Source organism: Sturnus vulgaris, chromosome 2 (assembly GCF_052056855.1).
Source record: "Sturnus vulgaris isolate bStuVul1 chromosome 2, bStuVul1.hap1, whole genome shotgun sequence".
NCBI classification, from domain to species: domain Eukaryota; kingdom Metazoa; phylum Chordata; class Aves; order Passeriformes; family Sturnidae; genus Sturnus; species Sturnus vulgaris.
Genome location: NC_142244.1, coordinates 93,781,724 through 93,803,685, shown reverse-complemented (window position 1 = coordinate 93,803,685; position 21,962 = coordinate 93,781,724). Strand labels below are relative to the sequence as shown.

At 39.4% G+C, this 21,962-nt stretch overlaps 1 protein-coding gene across 10 annotated transcripts in view; it reads left to right on the top strand.

Moving 5' to 3' along the window:
• MCF2L (MCF.2 cell line derived transforming sequence like) overlaps window positions 1-21,962 on the top strand; it is a 152,942-nt gene that overhangs the window by 45,784 nt on the left and 85,196 nt on the right. Inside the window, exon 1 of one of the 10 annotated variants that reach the window (XM_088160145.1) lies at window positions 12,402-12,576. The exons of the other annotated variants lie outside the window; for them this stretch is intronic. Within the exon in view, the coding sequence (XP_088016271.1) occupies window positions 12,456-12,576 (121 nt within the window). The 5' untranslated portion in view covers window positions 12,402-12,455. Of the gene's footprint in view, window positions 1-12,401; window positions 12,577-21,962 lie in introns of those variants that run through there. 10 annotated transcript variants of the gene reach the window in all.

Sequence of the window (21,962 nt, the reverse complement as noted above, 5' to 3'; positions counted from 1 at the left end):
CAATTCTTGTGTTGCATTTTGTTGAGAATATATTCAAGCTCTTAAATTTCTTATTTTAGTTGGAAAAAGTGCCTTAAATCGTGGAATAGAGGCATGAGATTTATTCTGAAAAGGAAACAAGGTACATCTAGGTTTGTATGACTGCTCAGTGTTTGCTCCTTTGAGAGTGTGTTTTTTGCTGTGTGCTGGTCTATAAGATCATGAAAGAGTAGGTCTCTCACCCAAGATATTGTGTTTTATACTTTATTAAAAACTGCACCCCATAAACCATCAAAACTTGTCAAAATAGACTGTAATTACATTATTTCTTATTATTTCATATTAATTACATAATTTCTTATAATGTTTGCATATGTACACTCCTGTCCCTCCCCCTCTATCCCTGCCTGCATGCTGAGGAGCATTTCTGTATTGATGCAATATGAGCAGGATGATGCCAGGTCTTCCTCACCTGTTTTCTTTGAGATGCTGCAGCAAAGCAGCTACTCCAAGTGAAGGATCAGTCCCCAGCACTGAGCAGGAAGCACAGGGGCATTGTGGCAAAGCCAGAAGCAGTTTCCTTTGCATGGTAGAGATGCTTTCTCCTCTCCTCAGGGTCCTGAGAGGTTAACTCTCATCCTGGCCTCTGCCCCCACTGCTGATGTCCCTTGCAGGTCCCTCCTCAGCTCTCCTCCTGGGGTCCATCTGCTGCACCCACCTCACACCACAGCTCCCCTCCCAGTGCCTGTGTCTCCTCTGCCCTCACTCCTTTCCAATCCCCAGCTGTCCCTCCCCAATACCAAGTTCCTTTCCTTCCACAGGCCTCCTTGTAGTGTCCCCTTTCACCAGAAGTGGACTCTGTCCAGCCTCCTTTCCCATTCTGCTGCAGCCTCACTGACCAGCCTTCCCCAGGCTGTGGGCTGGTGTGCCAGCAGCCCTGTGTCCTCTGCAGGGAATCCTTCTACTTCCCATGCCTGGTGGTTTTGCTACCAGTGAGAGGAGGCAGGGGCTTGCATCAGGGAAAGGATCCAGACCAGACTGAGCGTTTTTGGGGAGCCATGGCAAGCCCCAAGGCTGTAGGTGCTTTAACTCCTTCACTTGCTGTCGTTACACCAGAGCTAATGTGCTGAACACTCTATGGATAGAAAATGTCCTTCTGGCTGTGGTTTGTTGGTGCTCAAAGGGGTTCCTGCTCAACTTAAAGCCAGTGCCATGCCAGAACAGTCTGTCAGAAGCAGAGGATGGAAGAATGCTAATTACAGTGTGGATAAGAGATGTGTCTGCTTGTTAGGACATGGAGGAAATAGATCCTAGATCTTCACTGCCATAGATGATTGCATCACCCAGCACCTAACAATAGACTACTTTTGGAGGTCCTTGGTTGGTAGGGCCCCCTTCAGAAAAGAAAGGAGATCTTGTTCTGCCAATCCTTTAATGACTATGTCTCTCTGTGTGCACTCGGGGGTTCAGATAGCCAGATGAATTTTAACAGAAGGTCTTTGTGTAAAATATATGCACATTAAGAAAGAAATATATTTTAGATCAGTTTTTAGGAAGAATGTGAAGTTACAGGGGGGAGGAATGTGTAGTGCTATTTTGTTCTGTTTTGCAATTCCTTTGTAGAAAAGATTCAGAGTATGGTACTACAAGACTATTTCCATTTTTCAAACCTATTTGTGGTTAAGTTTTATTTGAAGGAAGTTGTTCAGCTGCATGTATAAGGCTGCAAATACATTTAGAAGGGTTGAATTATGAGGAATTCTGTTTGCTGTCTTTGTCTTCATCATGTGTAAAGGTTATTTGGAGTTGTATAAAAATTCAGCAGTTTAATATTAATTCTTTATTTCTTGAGCACCAAAATAAGAAGATGTAATCTTTTATTCAAGCAAACTGAATAGGGTTGGTAATTGGAGACTTGAGGATTTAGGATCTGTTTGTTGTTTTATAGCACTGTCCACCCACTGCAAATGAATTTGTAATTTATTCTCCCTTATTATTAGGTGATAACCTAATCACCTGCCAACATTTGACAGGTCTGCACACTTGTGATTTATTCAATTCCATCTTTCTAAAACACGGAACAGGGTTTTGATTGCCTTTTGTGAAGGATTTTGCTAGCAGGGCAATGGAGACTCATTCCTTCATTTGCAGATAGAAACTGCTTAATCTGGTAGCTCTGAAGTTTGTACAAACTTCTACCTTAAATACCTTAAATCTACCTTAAATACAGTTGCTTTAACTCTTTTTTATACCTTAAAAATTAACACAAACTTAAAGATTATTTTTCTCTCCTTAGACAAAGGACTTCGGCTGTCATGCTTACTGTTTTTGTACTTTCTAACAGCTGTTAAATATATGATGCACCATTTATCTGTCTGCATGTGTGTACAAATTGTAAATAATTTAATGTTTTACTTTACCACTTGGCCTCTTCACATAACTCTAAAATGAGGAAGATAAAATTCTGCTAAATTATTAATTCACTGGGAAATTGAAACAACCAACATAAATTAGGCACGGAAAATGGTTCCCTTTTCCTCTGTGGGAATCAAAGCAGTGAACACAAGTGGATAACAGCAAGGGAGCTAAATGGACCAGATGATTATAGAATCATTTATATTGGAAAAGGCTTCTGTGGGTATCCTCAATACCATCCACCTGCTCAAAGCCCATGTACTTATTAGAGACATGCTTGGTTGAGTCTTGAATGCCTCCAACAGTGGAGATGATCCAGGATGGAGGTGTTCAGGAGTCTCCTGTGCCCATGGGTACATAGACAGGGCACATCAGACCTGTTGCCTGGCTGCCTTGTGGATTTTGGTGGTATTCTGCAGTGTTAGAAGTTTTCCTGCAGGTTAAAACCTTTGCAGCAAGGTGTACAGGTGCTCCAGTGCCATTGTGGCAGATCAGAAAATTTTGCAGCTTGCTCTAAATGGATTTTTAATAGATCAAGGCACAGTGACTTTATGAAGGATTCTAGGTCTTGCAACTTAATTTGTTTGTGTTGATTTTCGTAGCAGCCAGTTGTTCCTTTTAGTTATTTGCTGTGGGGTTTTTTGTTTTGCCATATTCATATAGTCTGTATTGTCGTAGTTGTCACAGATTGTTTTAAATGTTTAAAGAGGATTAAATGATTGTACACAGAGAAATGTGGCAAGATATTACTAGTATCTAGAACAGCAGCAAAGTCCAGGCATGTAGCTGCAAAGCAGAGCAGAGTATAATTTGTGGTGTAATAAAGAGCCTTGTAAACTAAAGTTAAACCTGTATTCTGCAAAATTTTTGCACTCAGTAACAGCCTTTTCTCTGATACTACTTTGGTTTTGATTTGGATTTATTTTGATTTGAGAGCAGCTGGGGTGTTCTGAAATATTTGAGTGTTGTATATATTTGACATATACTGCAGTATCTGTGCTTTTTTTATTTTGTTTTCTTACCTGCTTCTCACTCCTCGGATATATCTTGGAGTCTCATACATTCTTCTGTGGGAGAAGGTCAGTTTACATAATGCATTCTGGATGCTCTTCTTGCATTTAAGGATACAAAATAAAAAATATCCCATGCAGACCTGTATATAACTAATAGAGCTGCCTGGTGCTGGTGGCCTACACATCAAAATGTGAGCAAAGATTACTCCTATGACCAAGTCCCTGATTTGTGTTGGACTGCACAAGGAGAGAACCAGTTCCCTAGATGATCCTGTCCTTGGGTTTGGCATTCCACTGCTGATTCTTGAACATCCTGCTTGGCTTACTCTTGTCAGCCATCCAGGTGAAATGCTGGATGTTGTTTGGGAAGCAAATCACTTTTTCAGTGGGGAGGCTGGAATGTGTGCAGAAGGTAAAATACATACAGTTTAAATGCACAGGGACAGTATATATGACATGGTGGATGGAGTACTTGCCACCTGGAAGAGATGCCAGCTCCCTGGAGCAGATCACCCTCCCTAAAGACCCCAACTGCTGCATCCCTGAGACCAAGTCCTCAGTATCAGTCTTAGTGGGAGTGTGCCCCTCTTTCTCAATAGTTCCATCTTTAGTGTCATCATGATCTTCCTCAAACAAGCTGAGATTGATGAAGTCAGTTTGGTGATGAGGAGTGAATCAATGGGATAATGTTTTTAGTGATCAGACTTTTCAGAAACACGTCCTTAATGGACAGCAGAGCATGCCTGTGTAACATTTCTTCTGTATTAAAAAGGAACACATAAAAACTGCTATCACAGTGCTGTCTTTCCTGACAGCATTTAGAATGTCTGGAAAAAAATTAATCTGTGAATCCAAATGTAACAAAAGAGATCAAAATTTGGGAGGGAGAAAGGGACTGTTAGCTGGGATTAACCTTTGGTTTTATGGCTCTACACCTGTGGGGACCCACGTTGTGTACCCTTTGCAGGGTTTAGTCACATCAGAGAATATACAGGCTGAGGTAAAACCTATGATTTTTTGGTAATGTCTTGACATTTTCTTTCTCAGTAGCTTACATACTAACAATGTTACCTCCCCTAGTGTTTCTGTGCTGTATGACTATGTCAAGAGGAGCCATGATTTCATCACTGCCTATTTCTACTTCGTATATTTAGTTCACAAAATCTTTTGTGTCTTTCAACACATTTTGATGTAATAATTTGTTTGGCAATTGTAACTCCAATGATGTATTTACCCATTGTGCCTTTATTTGGGTTCTAAGTGTACAGCCATAAATAGTCATTATTTATGCTATTAGTGATATTTTATTTTATTTATGCAATAGTGCTATCTTATTAAATCATGTGAACATCTCAGCTGAAGAATCCAAACACAATCACGTTTTGCAGTACTATTTTCTGAGATATTCATTAAATAATACACCCAACCTGGAAATCAATAAATACATACAATTTCAGCAGCTTTCTACATGCCCCTTTGTGTATCATCATATTTGACTATTTCAACCAGGAGCCACATCACATGCCTCTGCTTGTCCTACCTGGAACATATCCATGAATACTTTCACTGTTAGGCTGCACAAATGCAAATGCCCACACAAAGGAAGCAAGAAGTCACTGGGAGCAGAAATCCTCCTTTTGGCAGCAGAATGGAGTCAGGTCAGAGTGCCTGTGTGATTGTGACTGTACTCAGTGTTGGTGCTTGTTGGTAAGATGCTATAGATGGAATGATTTTCTCAGCCTTTTAAAAGGTTACAGTGATGGTAACTGCATATTATATAGCATTTATTTTAGATGTTCAGAAGGAAACTGTTGATTTTTAGTTCTCAAAGAACTTTTCACTACTCAGCAGAAGCACAGACTTGTAGTCCTTTGCAGTTCCAGATGGCAGAAAGACCCTTGGTCTCTCTCTCACTATGTTTAGATATATTTGTTTCCATGTCTTTAATTATGACTGTGTAATTACAATATGTCTATTAAAACTGAGTAGCTGATAAGCAGAATGAGGCAAACCAACTTTGAACAAACTAAAATTTTGACTGTCTAGGAAACTGTTGAACAGCCCACCAGAAATCCCTTCATCCCTGTTCAATTAGGCATGCTTATCTGTACACAGGAAAAATCCTATTTTGCTAGAGGCTGACATGAGCACCATCAAAATCAGCAGTTAATGAATATTCATTAATATTAGGAAAAATCTCATTCCTTCTCCAAACACTTATGTGATTTATCTCTATAACCATTTCAGAAGATTGCAGTACACAGCCTTCTGTGCTGCATCCTCGCAGTAACCTGAGAAAAATTGTATTAAGTTCTTACAGCATAGGGATTTTTGCAGCATTTTTGAAAGGTCCCTGAAAGGTATTACTTACAGCTTCATACAAGCTTTGTAAAGTATTAATAGCACTACTTCTTCTGTGCTGAGTGGATTACTGCCATACACATTTGTAATTGTTGTAACAGTGCATGCAGAAGAATTTCAAAGCAGCCACTCAACTGAAAACTCTCTCATTTTATTAATAGCCCATTCATGAACAGACTAAGAGAGAATTGTGAAAAGTGTAGAAGAATTGAAGTCTGATAAGAGAAGATGTAAGAACTGAACACTGGATCTCTTGGGTCCAAAGCACTTGGCAACAGAGAAAATTTTTCATAGGAAGGAAGTTTAGGGTAGCAGAGACTGAAGGCTGAAAGGATGCTCCTGGCCTGTGGCAGCACTGCAGGACAACATTCTCTGTTTATGTAGGTGCTCCACAGTGATTTCCCTCTGTACACTTTAGATTGTTGAGAACACCTGAAGCTGTAGCCTGGGCCCACCCCTGCTGGGAGCTGTCTGGATGCATTGATCCAGCAGTGGTCTATACAGTGTTTCGTATTTCATAGTTGTCAAAGGTATCATCTGCAGGAAATGACCTTCTCTAAATCCTGGGGTTTGCATTTTCCTGGCCCTCAGCAGTCGGCCCTTCTTGAACAATCGGGAACTGTGTTCCCAGGTGCTCTGTCTCCTTCAGAGAAACTAAGGAAGTGCAGGTTTCATTAGTGAGCTGTTTGCTAATCTCAAATGCGGCAGATCCGGTTGGAGAAAGCAGCAGTGTCTGTCTAAAGTGCAAATGCATTCAAATCCCTTCTCTGCCTGCTTCTGCCAGAACTCAGCCTGATGGGAAAGTAGTGTACCTGCTGTACTTGTTAGAAGATAAAACTTTTGAACTAGAATTCCATTTTGAACATAATCAAAGACTCCTAAATGCCAGCCAGAGTTTTCCCAATGTCAAATTTTGGTTCTGTCTTCCCCAGCTTATTCTGCACAGAACTATTAGCTGGAAGGTCAGTCAGTGTTGTTGACTGTATGTGTTATTAATTTCTATACATTAATATGTGTTTGCATAGACATGTATATGCACATATTATATGCAGGTGATTTTTGAACAGAGCTTTTTCAATATATAAAGACAGCTACTTATCCTGAGTCCCTGAGTTTGATTATTAGCTTGTACATTATGGGAACGACCACTGTGCCTCAGGGTGTATGCACAAGGCATGGCTGATAAGCCTGAAACAATAGTAGCTTTATAGGACACAGTGAGTAAAACTGTATTTGATAAACCATTTTGAGCCACTTCTTTCTGCTGCCAGTTGTTTTATCTGATTGTCATCAGCAGCTTCCTCTTGCAGTGACTCCATAGTGTGCAGGCACCAAAGGTCTCCCATCACTTTCTTTCTCCTTGTCTTGCTGTGAATATCCATTCTCTACAGGCCCCCACCTGTGGTTTCCTCCCTCCCTTGTGCTGGGCTCACGGAGCAGCAGCTGTTGGGTGCTGAACTGTGGCTGGCTGAAGGTAGGGTTCCACATCAAGCTTGAGACTGAAATTATTCCCTGGAGCTTCCTATGTGAGCAGATCCCTCTTCACATGCTTTCACTTCTGACCAAAAAAGTAGACAGATCCCTCTGACAGATCTGTTCAATCACAACCTGTAATTGTCACCTTCCAGGTAATTTTACCTGGTAGAATTTAAGTAAATGAGTGAGCTGGTGGTAGCAGTTGCATAATTAGCTCCAATATCACAATGGCATTTACCTGTTGCTTTGCACTGGCACTGGATGCTAATCAGGCTTTCCCCATGTTCTGACCTCCTGGTCTTTGTCAGTGTTTATGCAGTTTCCTTACTCTTTCCTTTCTCTTTCTGTACAGACATGTACAGAACATCTCTGAAGTTTTGAAATCGATTGCTATTTGCCTTCTAAAGTGAAAGGACTCAAATTAAAGGACAAAGTGGAAGTGCTGTCCTGTTGGATGTTAAACCTCACTTTGCATGGCTGATCATAAAGAGACATTCTCCTCTGGTTATTTCTCTGATCCACTCCGATTTTCAGAGTATTTTCTATTGCTAATGGTGAAGGAACTTGTTCTTTTCGGTCTCATTTATTGCTAACTGTCAAGAGATTCTGACATGCAGTATAAGATTATCTAAATTAGAGGGACAGATGTTAGGCTTTAAGAGCTTTTTTTTATCTTGACAGTTAAGTGTTAACACTTCCAGAAAATCTTATACTTTGCAATTTTTTGTTTGTTTGTTACTGGACATTTAAATTATGAAACACTCTGTATTAGGTTTAGGATTTATTTTGGTTTAATATTTTTTGAGAGATCTTTCTGCTGTAAAGAAACACTAGCATAAGTGTCTCAGTAGCATAATGTGCAAGTATAAATAGAATGCAAGCTGTCCATTTATCTCAGTCCTGATCTACTTATATTCATCTGATGCTTATTACAATCGTGGGTTGTCTCTGAGCAGATACATCCAGTTAGGATTAAGCTTGGACAACTAACCTAATTCACTCTTGTAGCTTAATTCTGAGTGGGTGTTCAACTCTGTAAAACAATTTACATTTCAGATTAGAAATAACTTGTATATTACATTTTAATGTGTGCAAAACAGTTTGTACAATAATGTAGCATGAGTCTAATTTATCTTTCTGTCTGTATGACTGTTCTCAAAAAATTAAATAATGCAGGACATAATTGATAACACATGATTTAAAGAGAAAAATCTAAACAACATTTTCATTTTTCTTCTCCCTCATTTCATTTCCACTGTTATTGCAAGTGAGCTGATGCTGGAAGATCCTCATGGCAAGATTTAGCTTGTATGTGCCCTTATATTTGCTTTTAGAAACTGATCCAAGAAACAGTTATTTCTGAGCTCTGCATATGTGTATGGTAGATGCAGTGTCCCATGTAATTTTCAGTCTTTTATATTCATGTGAGATCAGCCCTCTGGGTTGTTACTGGGGATGTGAAGGCACTTCTGATACTGGAATTTCTCCTACCTGCCACAGCTGCAGGGGAAACAAGTGGGTGAGTGGAAGATACAGATTGCACAGGTGGACTCTTGTCCCCTGTGTGCCTGGTGAGATCTTCAAGTGCATGAGAGTGCCATGTTGCTTGTGTGTGAGATGTACTCTTTCCCCTGAAAAACGAGGTCTACAATAGGAGAAAAAGCAACACCAGTGCCAGTGGCTTATCAGGAGATATGAAGAAGTGTGGAGAAATTGAATAAATTTAGAAAAACCTCTGGAACAGTGATGATTCTGCTGCCAGAACCTCCTGGTCTGTACAGTTAGGAGGGATGCATGCTCCTTAATGTGACTCTTTCAGCATCACATCAAATGTGAGGATGTAAGGAAGGGCCTGTAAATAATTGTTAGGATTTGGAGGAAAAATCACAGTAGGGCATTCAAGATGTCCTGTAAAGATAAGGCCCCTGTACAAACAAAAAGATCAAAAGGAGCAGTAGGAACATTTAGTGGTAAAGAAAGTGATGGCATATTAATTTAATGATTCCCTATAAAACTTGAAGTTACTGTTCTAAAGTATTTTGAGAGTCCCTGGGAAAGGAGCAATCAGAGTGTACAGCTGTAAGTCAGCGTGGCCACTTCTCCCATCAATGTGCAACACTCTGCTCATGGTCAGAAACAGACCTGGAAATGAAACATGAGACAAATAAGCCCTATTTCATTGCCATAATTGTGTTGATTCCATCAGGCTGTCTGCAGTCATTTAAAGATAATTGGAGGGGTGTTACCCACTCAATGTTGCTGTTTATGTGATGTGAGATGTAGGTGCAGTCTAGTTGGTTCTGCCAACTAATACTCAAAGAATATTGCTGCCTGTAAACTCTGGTGTAATTTGCTGGTGCTGTACAGAGCAGAGATGTCCTTCAAATAGGAGCTTTTGTTATAGTAATGCCAGCAGCAAGGGAAAATATTCAGTTAATTTTCCTGGAGATAGAAGCTGCTGCTGTTTGGAAAACAGTGCATTACACCATCTGTTTCCTTCTGATTGCGCACTACCATAGCCATTGTTGTGATTAATTTCTTTGCTTCTAGGCACAAATTTGAGTGCTTGAAAGAAGATTAAAAGCTTGTTTGTGGACAGGGATGTAGCTAATGGCTAGATTTCAGGAGGATTGTGTGTACTTACCAACTTTACAGTTTAAGACATCAATCTTCTGTATGCATTTGATATGTGAAGAAAGACAGGAGAACATCCTTTTTCCTTGTAATAATCTACACGAATTGTTGAGGTTTTCACCATGTACCACTGGTGTCATCACATTTTCAAAACACCACTGGGACAAAGAGTCACTTTTCATAGAATCAGAGAATAGTTCAGGTTGGAAAAGACCTTTAAGATCATCAAGTCCAACTGTTAACCCAACACTGGCAGGTCCACAACTAAACCATGTCCCTAAGTCCCACATATATGTCTTTTTAAATACCTCGGAGATGGTGACTAAACCACTTCCCTGTGCAGCCTGTCAAATGTTTTTGTGAAGAAATATTTTCTACTTTTCAATCTAAACCTCCCTGGTGCAGCCTGAGGCCATTTCCTCTTATCCTATCTGCCTCATTTTCTAGTGAGGCTTGGCTGCTGAAAGAAGATGTGTAGTTTCATCCTAATCCCACTTGATTTATCTGAACAGGTCCTTAGGTCATAAGGCTGACATGCCCCAAAAGCCCCAAACAAGCAGTTATCCTGCCAGGCAGGAGGGAAGCCCTGCTGGCTGGCAAATGGCCACAGGCATCTCCTGGCCACATTTGCTGCCTCCACTAGGAAACTCAGCAAGGAACATGTTGCAGTGTTGTCTCTGAGGATGTTGTTGTTGCCCCTTACTGGCCAGAAACACTGCCCCCAGTGACAAGCAGCACAAGAAAATGCAGAATTTTGCCTAATGCTGTGTCTTACCTCAGTTCCTCTTTTGTTTGAACCCTGAGTATATAGTACAGGGCAGTCTGTAACGTGCCTAGTGCTGCTCCTGTCCTTCCTTCCTGTGAATTTCTGGGTACTCAAATAAGCTTGAAAAACCTTTGATCCACGACATGTAGCACAGCTGCAATATGCAGTGGTCCATCTGCTTGATATCATGAATTTGCAAAACAAGTGATATTTGCATGAAACTCATCTGTTCTCAATTTTTAAAAAAATCTTTTTCTTGGTTGTCACATTTCAAGATTGTCACATTTGTCCATGATTCCATGTCAAAAGTTGAACCTCTTCCAGCTAGGACTAGAACAATTATCCTATGTTAACACGGTGTATGCAAACTAATATTTTGTAATATGGTATTTAATATTTACTTCAATGTGACTTAATTAAAGGTTGTCTCTTCGAATTTGCTTTCAGAGTAATAGATGATACATCATATTTGAAAACACTTCTTCAGGGTGATGTGCATAATGGTATGTTTTTGCCTTGTGGCAGATCTGTGGCCATACAGGACATAGTTAAACAGAACTGAGAGGAAAATCTTGACTGCCAAGTAAAGCAGCATTATCAGTTTCCTCTCTCCTGCACTGAAAAAGACAGGGGGAGCAGACAGTGTAGGGTTTCCTGATATGTTTTAAGAAAGCCTGGGATTCATTTCCCCTCCCTTCCTTCCTATTAGCTGTTTGTTAACTCCCAGGAAGATCCAGGTTTTTCTCGTAAGAACTCTGCTCACATTCTGGAAACGGCTCTGCCTTTGAAGGGCTCAGCCCTTTGCAAATACAGAGGGAGGAAGAGGAGTTGTGTTGGTGATGGGAGGCTAACTTTGGGCAAATGAACTGAAGAGGAGTTTCTAATTGACAGCATTGTATTAACAATGATATTTTAGTTTAATTTGCTGGCGTGAGCATAGTACTTGTCCCTGCAGGATGCCAGGTGCTTGAGACAAAGTAGGAAGTGCACCAAGCGTCAGTGTGAGATTTCTGTCCTTGGAGTGCCGAGCTGTGAACTTACAAGGAAGACTGTAAAGTTAAAAGAGAGACGTTCAACTTCTCTTTCTTCAGGAGAAGCCTCACAAGTTTCTTTGCAACAGCTGAACATCCCTCACGTTAGGAGAAGGATGTGAAGAAGGAGGTGATTGATTGTACCAGCTATTGGGATGAGCACTGGTGCTGGATCTCCCTGTGCAACTGGAGTGCATTGACAACCTGGATGTTTTGTGGGGACTTTCCTTCATCTAACAGCACAGGGCTGTTAGTTTGGATATATTTATTTTGGATAAAACACTAAAAACTAGACAGTTTTGCACCTTTTTATATTGTCTTAAAATGCCACTTGCTAGTCTGACCTGCTTGTGTGAGGGGCTGTGACTTTTTTACTCATACTGATCACAGTAAGAGGAGACTGGAGCTGTGGCAAGATGTCCTGTTTGCTGGATCCAGCATGCTAGGAACTGAGAGGGTGATTCAGCTTCATGCAAAAAGCATCTTGATATTTTCACTCCATTAAGTGCAACTAATCTTTCTTTTTCCTTTCTAGTGGAACTAGGTATTGGTTCCTGAAGAAAATCATATACAATACAAATAACTGCACTGCACCCTCTTCAGGACTTTAAACTATGCCCTTTTTCATCAATATTGGTATCATCTGAATTTAACAAAGAAATTTCACAGTCTGCTGACATTTAAAACAAAATCAGAGTATTTTCAGTGTGTTAGAAGAGAATTTCTCTAAAGAGGAGATCTTTGATTTCCTTTGCTGAATAGTTTGGTGAAGATTCACCCATGTCTCAACGCCGCCTTTTCAGGGAAGGACATGAAAGTCCTTTTAGGATCCTACAAAGATTCTTCCAAACCCCTCATGGCAGAAGGCACTCAAGAAATAACCCACATCAAATATGCTCTGGTGAGGTCAATGTATACGTGATCCTATAGTGTGGTGTGTGTGTACACAGAATGTTGCAACTAAACTGGAGCAGCATGTGAGTTAAATATGAGCAGTAAGCAGCCTAGGATTTGTGTTACTTTCAACTGACGATTCTTGCAGGAACAAGTGTTTGTATTATTTTTGCTGCAAATGCACTCATATAGGGTTCCAGCAACTGTTACAGTTAAAAAATACAAACCTTTATCAATATTAGGTATTACTCATGACAATAATTACTCTCTGTCACCAGTACCTACTGGAGAAAAATGTTATGCCTTGTTTTTTCTTGCATTTCCAGGTGTATGACAGTATCTAAAATAGATTTGAAAGCTTTACATCAGCCCTCCTTTTATATTCTAGAACATTGCTTGTGTATTCCTCTCCTGAAAAGTATACCTATTTATGCAGAAGAAAATATTTATAACTGTACTCAAAAAATCAAGAAGCCTCTGATCACATCTGTAATGTACTAAATTTAGGACTTGCCACCACTTACTCAGTCTCAAAATATGTTTCATACAGTATGTGTTAATGTGACTGATAATTATATAATCTTTGTGTTTAGTAAAGCTACATTTTGTTTTTTTCTTTTTTCTCTGAAATAAGTTAACCCTAACTGGCTAAGATAAGCTGGAGTAGATTTTTCAGTAATTAATTAAAACTTTATTTTTTTTTAAGCACAGGGACCTATTATGGTCTTAAAAGAAAAGGGACTTTTTTGTTTCTTTTTAAATTAATTTGGAAATCTACATCAACATAAACTAAGCTACCTTTGTTAATTTTCAAGGCTTTTCAGAATTCCTTTATTTGATGTTGACATTTACTCTTAGAAAAAAAATATGAAGAGAAAAATGCCTCTCTGGTGATTTGATTTTTCTTACACCTTCATTTGTATTATGCTCACTGAGTCTTTTGTCATCTATGGTGTTTGGAATTAAAATTATAAGGGTTTTTTTAATAAACTTTTTTTTTTAGTAACTTTTGAAATGTAAAGATTTCACGTTTCCTGACTTATCAGTTCTGGGCATTTTGTGAGGCCAAGATTTGGTACTTTTAGGAGTGCTTACTAGTAAATTACCAAAATATAACAATTAATTCTATTCAACTGAATTAGAAAAAAAATTGATGTCAATTGCTGTTAATAACAGTAAAGAAAAATCAGGAAAAAAATAGCAGTATTTTTACCACATGGAGTGCCATCTTGTAAAGCAAAATAAAACAAGGTCTCATCAAATTTCGGTCTTACTTTCACATAGAATTCGATTATCACTTGGTAGCACTCACACTGCAGTCAAGTCCATAGTGTAGCCAAGAAAGACACCACTTTCACCAAATATTTTATCATATTTATGTTTTTATGAGTTTCAAGCACCTGTTGGCCATTCATTAATGGATTGGAGCTAATCCAAAGTATAGGCAAAGCATTGACTACATAGGAGAAAAACAAATTTAATATCTTGAACACATTCTAACAAATAATATTCCTAATTTTTGCCTAATTTCCTTTAGACCAAGATCCTTAATATAAATCTTGTAATGCTGTGCAATCATGTCTTACTTACATCTTCCTTTCACTATTTAGAGGTGTGTGTATAGTCAGAAAATAGTATGTTTCTGTGGGAAGCTATCTGTTCTGTCTCCCACCCATCTTTATTATTATTCTAAAACTCTTTTTGATCATGTGGCAGCCTTTTCTGTTTGAAGTCTTCAAGTATGCAAAAATTCTGTTTCCTTTCCTTCCTGTTACCCATTTTATTTTGACAGTAGGAAAGCAATTATAGGCTTTTAATGTTAACCTTGTATATCCAATAAGAATTACTCCATTGTTTTGGTCGAAACTGGTTTATGGCCTTTTGGACTGATAAAAGTTTTCCGCCTTCCTGGTAGCAAACCTCAGCTTTCAGTGGCACTTGCAGACAAATGTTACACAGAAAGTGAATCAAAGTTTTAGATTGTGGAAAGGGACAGCTATTCCAGCCTGGGAACATTTCTGTGCTGTAGCTATGCTGGGTGAAATCCCAATTTTGGTAGAATGTATTTCCACAGTAAATGTGCTTGTGATTCTGTGAATTCCATGATGTATGCACCTCTCTTCTCCTTGTGACAAAGTTGAGCTGCTCTGTCCTGTTGTCCCAAGTCTCACAAAGCTTTGTTCTCTTCATTAGCATCTCTGGAAATTGCTGGGAGTATGTTTGCTTTCCTGTCACTTCATCCTTTCCCTGCATGTTAAAATATTTAATATAGAATATAGAAATCTTTAGCTGAACAATGAATGTCCTAGTTCATATATTGATTTTGCATTACCTTATTTACCTTAATAAGGGAAGCTGGGCTGGCTTCCAGAGTCATCATTCTTCATCAAATCCATCTCTGTTTTATTTTCATTTTAACAAAGCAGACTTTATTTACTTACAGCCTGTTGGCAGTTGAATCTGTCTTCCTTGCCCTAATCTCCATTGCCATGTTCTCTGCAGGTGTCTTTTACCCAGGGCAGGCTGTGTTGCCTTTATCCGCTCCCCCTGGTTGAGCCCTGGCTCTGGTGACACTTGCTCTTTGGAATGCAGACGTTTGGGAGGACCAGGTGCCATGTGGCCCCTCCTGCCTGGACAGGCAGGGCCCAGGCTGGTACAGGGAGTGCTGTGAGACAGCATCGTGTTTTCTGAATCCATCCCTGACTCTGAATCCATCTTCTGTGTGCTTCATCTCTGGCTGCAAGTGGGGCAGCAGTTGTGGGTTTGTGGAGGATTTCAGCCCTGGGAAGCTGTGGCTCTGAGCAGTCTTCTCTGGAGACACCTGTCTCCCATCAGCACGGGAGATTTTCCAAGGTGCTGTGGCCCTTTGAGATGGGAAGCGTAGACCATGCTTTGAGATTCTCCCGCTTGTCATTTTCTCCCAGCAAATGGAACAGTAGGTCAGCTTGAACTGAGAGCTGTAGAACAAGTCTGGCAAGTGGAGATGCCAGAGACATCTGTCTTCAGTCTGTGCTGAGCGTGCTATGGATGGGGAGTATCTTTGGAGGCATCCTGTAGTCTGCATCTTTTCCCTCTGGATTCAGGTTGGTTTTCTGACAAAGATGACTGAAGCTCTAGGGCAGTTTGCTTTCGCGTGTAGTTCTAGCAGTGTGATGGATGGGTGGCAGAGGAGACTGTCTGTGTCACAGGGCCCTTCCAATCCAAAGAAGTTCTGCAAAAAGGTACAGTGAGCAGCACTGTAATGTGGGTATCTCATACTAATATGTTTTTGTAGTGAGTCAGAGCTTGGTTAATCCATAACCTGAATAATCCACCACAAAGAGTGACGATGAGTAGAAGAAGAGCACTCGTGCATCGTGTGTGTCAGCCAAGGGGATGTAGATGTGGTACATCTTTTCCTGAAGCTGTATGAATATTTCTGTTGAATATTTGGGCATTCTTGTAAGGGGAGGGGGAGTTAGATTATGGGCAGGCAAGCAAAATGTGTGGATGCAGGAACTGTCAGACTGAACATACAAAAATAGCAGGAATATTTAAGTACCTGAAGGCTCCAGTGTAGCTAAAGCCTTCCTGGAGCCTGTACAAACACTGCCATTTCTGGTCAGTGTTAAAATCTGCCACAACAACTTCATTACTGTTAGTCCCCACACTAGATAGGTCCAGGTGTGTGAGGCTGTGTTTACTGTTTGCTGCATTCATGCCTTTGTTTGCTGGCTGCATAAAGGTCTTTAAAACAGATTAATTTGAGATTTTGAGTTTCCGTGCTTGAGACTTTGGCCTGTCCTGCTTGAAATGCTCTTGCACTTTTTTGATCAGAAAGATGAAGAAAAGAGTTAGGTGTGAATCCATAGCAGAGGTGATAAACTATACCTGTGAGTGAGCAATTTAGTATGACTAGTTCCAGATAGCATTGTGAATATCTGCATGAAAAACAGTTTTGCTTTTCCTTGTTAAAGCCTAAGATGAACAAAATATGCTAAGGGCTTATGTTTATATATATTGTATCAGACACTGGGTGTATCAGCAGTCTGTAAATATTCAGGGTGGGGTGACGAGGGGCGAACACTATAATTAAAGAGATAATTACAAGAACAATGGCATTAGTGGGGGAAAATATATTTGTAAAGTCATCTTGTGCCACCTGTTGTATTTATGGAACAAAGTTCAGGTAACACAAAAGCCCTTACCTTCTCGGGGCAGTTTGTTCTGAGCAGAGGAAGGAAAAAGTGGTCCTCTTTCTTCTCTGATGATGAATCAGAGAGGAATTTCAGTAGCAGAAATGAAGAGTTATTATTTTTTCTCAGAATGGTGTTCATGGCTGGACTTTGTAGCACAGGGTAAGTTGGCTTAACTTATAATAACTCCTAGATCTTGTAAATGTAAACAGACCTGTGTAGTCTGCTAAGTCAGGGGTGTGTAAGGTGTTGGCTTGGGGCTATGCTCTTGGGAGTATTTTAAACATGTTTTATATGCGCTAAAAAAACTCAGTGTATTTCAAGACTCTTAATATAAACTTTGCTAGCTCATTGATTCTTGAAAATACACACTGTTCATAGCAAACGCATCATTGGAGAGACTGAGTGGTAAATGGTAGTATTTGGGTTGTACTTAAAAACCCTTCTTCCAAAGGAAGTAAAACATCAGGTATTTTAGGATTTAAATTTACATATAAGGTTTTTATAGACTTTTTTCTCAGATAGTATTCCTTAAACTTACTACCATTGAATAACTGTGATGTACATAACTGATTTATTTGGCTCAAGCAAGTTACTTGGTGAAAAGTGAGCACATCAGCAAAACCAGTCCCAGGTGACATCCTTGTGAAGACAGAAAAGGTCCCAAGCAGGATGTCAATCAAAAGTGAACTGTTTCTTCCCTGAAATAATTTTCAGAGCATCATCATACAATTTAATAGGAAAGTGTTCAATATATGTTTTCTGATAGAGGTTGTTACTATTCAGATACCAATTCAGTAACACTAGCAAATGTTTTTCTTCCTGCACTTAAGTGTCTGTATTGACTTGTCCTATAAATTTGAGGGACCTTAGCTTCCTTTTTTCAAAATGCGTTTTTCAGCTTTTTTTTTTTTTTAATTAAAATCTGAATTCTTTCTGTTAAAAAGTAAAAGTGAAGGAAATGCATGAATTGAGAAGTGTATTTTACAGTACATTAAGATGCATGCTTTGATAGAAAGTAGAAATACCTAAAAAACATGACATCAGCAGATTTGTGAGATGGATCCTATTTAAGATTCCTGAAATTGCTTATTATGTCCTAGGTTTTTGTGTTAAAAAAGCAATTTGAATAAAATTAGAACATTCTGAATTGCGCTGTTGTAAAAGTTGCTATTTCCAAATTTTTTGTGCCTTAATTCAGAGGAAAGAATGTTACTTCTCCAGCTGTGTGTATAATAAGGAAGGAATACATTTTGGGATACTGCTATACAGACCACCACTTCTAGGCTCCTGGGTGATGATTGTTCCAAGAAAACAAAGACTTTTGGGTCTCTCTAATGAGCAAGAGACACGCACACAGGGCTGAGGGCAATACAAGACTGTGCCTCTGGGCTCCTCTTCCCCAGATCCACACTGACTGAACTCCATGAGCCTGCTCCTTGGACCTCTTCAGCCTCTCTTTTTCCCTGTTTGCTAAGATTTAAGCTTTGAGTGTTCTTACAGGGAACGGACCTATTCTAAGAGTTGTCATTTGATGCTAAGGGTTGCACATGTGAATGGAGGAAAAAAATGTGAAAAATAGTTCAGTTACTTCAGTACATGTCAAATTAATCCTCAGAAAATGAAATCTAACTGTGCCTTTGATTCTTGAAATGGGGGTAAAATGTCTTCCTGACCATTAGTGCTATTTGAAAAGCCCATTTAATTAGAGGGAGTCGTTATATACAACATTATACCATAATAGGCAGCGAGCTAGTAGGAATTTATATTTTTCCTGCTTTCATGGCCACTGAAGAATATATGAAAAAAAAAATAAGGCAATAGTGAAAGAAAAAACTTGGAGTTGCCCTGATCAATAATCTGAGAGACTTTGCTTCAATAATTTAGAGTAAAAATGACTTACTTTTCATATACTTTTGCTTTTCCACACAGAGAATTGTCAACAAGTAGATATTTACTCTCTGGGCAGAACCGGTCCTGGAGCCAGGATGTAGCTTTATTTACTCCCTTTATCTTCTTCATTGTTCTTCCAAGAAGTTACCAATCTCATGTGCTGTTGCAATCTGTTTAGTTCTGCTGAAGTCGTGCTTAATAGGACGGTTTGCACTACTTCCTCTTACTGTGTATGCTTACAGTGTTTAACAAAATCCCACATGATCTTCAAATTAACCTCAGAGGTTAAGCCTACCTGAAAAGGTTGAGCACACACGGCCTCATGCTGAAGCAACCTAAGCCAAAAGTATCAAAGTTTATTGTAAGATTTCCAGCACTTCCTGACTAAAGCTAGCTCTTGTATTTACTTATTTATTTTATCTTATTTTAGAGCCATTACATCTTCTTCCAAAGCAGGAAGCGGATATCAGTGCAACTTTTATGTGTTGCATTTTTTGCTCAGTGATCTAAAAAACATCCCAAAAAAGATTTTATTTTGGTCAGAATTTTATCCAACATCACAGTTTGTTTCTTGCACTTGGATTGAGTATTGCATGAGACCTTCTGCAGTCTTGTTGGTTGATGGTTTTTTTCTGAAAATAATGGCCAAGGGCTGCTGACAGCTCTGGTTTTCACATATACTTACTCTTCATTAGTATCTGTCAGCACTCTTTGGTGTCATTGACTGTGACTTTGTCAACTCACACACAATTTAGGGTGAAGGACCAGGCTCTTGAGTAAGTTCATTCTTTCCTTTTGGAGTGAGGCCAAAGAACTAACTGAAGGACCTGGGAATTTTCTGTAGGGGCTGCTGCTTCTTCCTTCTTACCCCCCAGGTGGAAAAAATGTGAGATTTTTCCACATACACTGTTTACAGCATGCAGTGAATCCCAGCCTCGTCTAATTATTATCAGTCTTACCCTTCTTTGTAACTTCAAAATTTCTAGTCAACTCTGGAGTTTTTTTAAATAGAGGTCACAAAAAAGTGACTCCAGGGACCAAGTTAGACAAAGATCCTGAAGGGCTCAGTGGCAATGGCTTGCAGTTGTCTTTTAGTAAGGAGTTTTGTCCACCTAACAAGCCATACCAGCTGGTGGAGCAGTTAGGAGGGAGTGAAGCTGTAATTTCATGTGTGAGCAGTTAGTCAAGAGTACACTTTTAAAAATTGCGTCCAGTACAATTCTCATGAAAATTTATCTTAGAGTTGTCCTTGATTACAACAGCTCTTGTGATGTGTGAATTACCTACAGTAATCTAAATCTGGACAGGGCTCTATTCTGAGAACCATTAGGAGTTTCAGATGGACAAGCTTCACATAGTTGCTTAGTTGTGTTAGTGATGAGTAGTTCTCTGAATGATTCCTTCTCTTGATTTATTTCTCTGAAAAATCACTTTAGAAGTGTGTGACATATAGTTTGTATGATCCTGTGGCAGAGAGATAATGGAACAACTCATTTACCTGTGTCTTTTGGCTTTTGGGGAAGGAGCCACTTGCTTTTCAGGCTTTTATTTGAAGAAAAGATGCAATATATTGCCTTTGTTTTTGTCTTCTTTCATGAAACACAAGCAACTTGTTTCATGCAGCGAGTCTGTGGAGCAGAATACTCTCTTAATTCCTAAGACATCATGATTAAAAAATAAACATTTTTTCTGCTTTAGCCAAACACATAATTCTTACATAAGCTTACATAATCACATAATCCTTGGTGGATTCCAAAGGTGCATGTGAGAAAGTGGATAGGGATCAATAAGTCAGTTGTTTTTAAAGTGAGGTAGTAAGTGAAATGAAGAATTCAAGATGTTGCTTCTATCCTTTTACATTAGAGAAACTTTGCCTTTCTAATACTGTTTGTTAATAGCTTCATTGAAACAGAAACTCAAAACATGTCCTTCTGGAGAGAGCACAGCTCTCCTTCAAGTCTCCTTTCAAACTCTCTAGCTTCTACCATCCAGATCTCTAGTAGTGTCTTCAGACATTTTAACTTGACTGTGCAGCTGGGGCACAGGTAATGATTTGTGTCATCTACCATGGTGGCTACAAAGACTGTTTAAGGACATCAGGTGCAAGTACAGATGGTGTCTACTACTTCCAGTGTGAACTTTTCCCCTTTTGGTTGATAGCATTTGATCTTGGTTCTTTCTCTGATTTTTTTTCTGACTTCCAGCTATTGAAAATTATGTTCTTTGTCTGCAAGGTAAGTTGTAATAATAATTTTTGCAGATGTTTTCATTTGTCTTTAGAGAGTTATTTTAGGGCTCAATTCTTTGGAAAGAAATTTCAAGATTCCAAGTTTTTTAGAGTGTTCTAAGCTGATTAGCATGCTCCCAAGTACGAGTAATGTGCACCTCCAGCACCAAACCAATCTCTTACAAAACCAATCTCTGCTGCTACATTCACTGAAAGCATTCAAGAAGATGTTCTGGTATCTACCATTAATATTAAAGCCTGGAATCATAAGAACTGTCTTAGTGGCTCCCAGTAAAGCCTATTTCTTTGCCTTTGCCAAAAGGAGGACTTGGGGGTTTGGCCCAGCCCTCGAAATTTCTTTCTATATTCAGCTGTCCAAATACAGATCAGACTGTATGCAGAGAACTTGCATACAGGAAAAATCTGTAATGAACTTTAGGTTTTGAGGTGTCAGGAGATTGTTTTGGGGATCATGTGCCTGGACTCAGGTAACAGCTTTCTCCCTGAAGGTGCCTGAGCCACCATTTGGCAGTGTTTAATCTTTAAACAACTGGAGATTGTCTGGGGGTTTGAGGATAAAAGTCTGACGGTCACAAGAGCTATGGATCCTCCTCCCAGTGTTTTCCACTCTGGCATGCTTCCAGTGTAAAAAAGAGAAAAGGTATTCCCAAGCCCATTTTATCAGATGGGGTTTCAGCCATTTGCCCATTTTCAGGTCACCTCAGTTTATCCCCTTCACCATTACAAAGTACCTTAGCATATTTTTTGGGAACAAGGAGTCATAAACAGAGTAATAACAACTGTTTTCCACATTAGTTTGCTTCCTTCTCTCGGTTACAAAACCCTATTATTATTATTGTTTACATTTAAACAATGAGAATGCTCTGTCCCCTCTCCCTGTCCCAGCACACCAGCCTCAAACCCTTGTGGTCCACAGGATTTTTGTGGATACTCTGTAGCACAGTCAGGGTAGCGTGCTGCTGCCCTGAAGTATCCTCTGCAAACAATGGGCTTGTTCACTCTTGAATAGTTTAAATTTTTTAAAACAATTTCCTCTATGTGACCATGTTTATTTTAGAAAGGAAAAAACATAGGGTG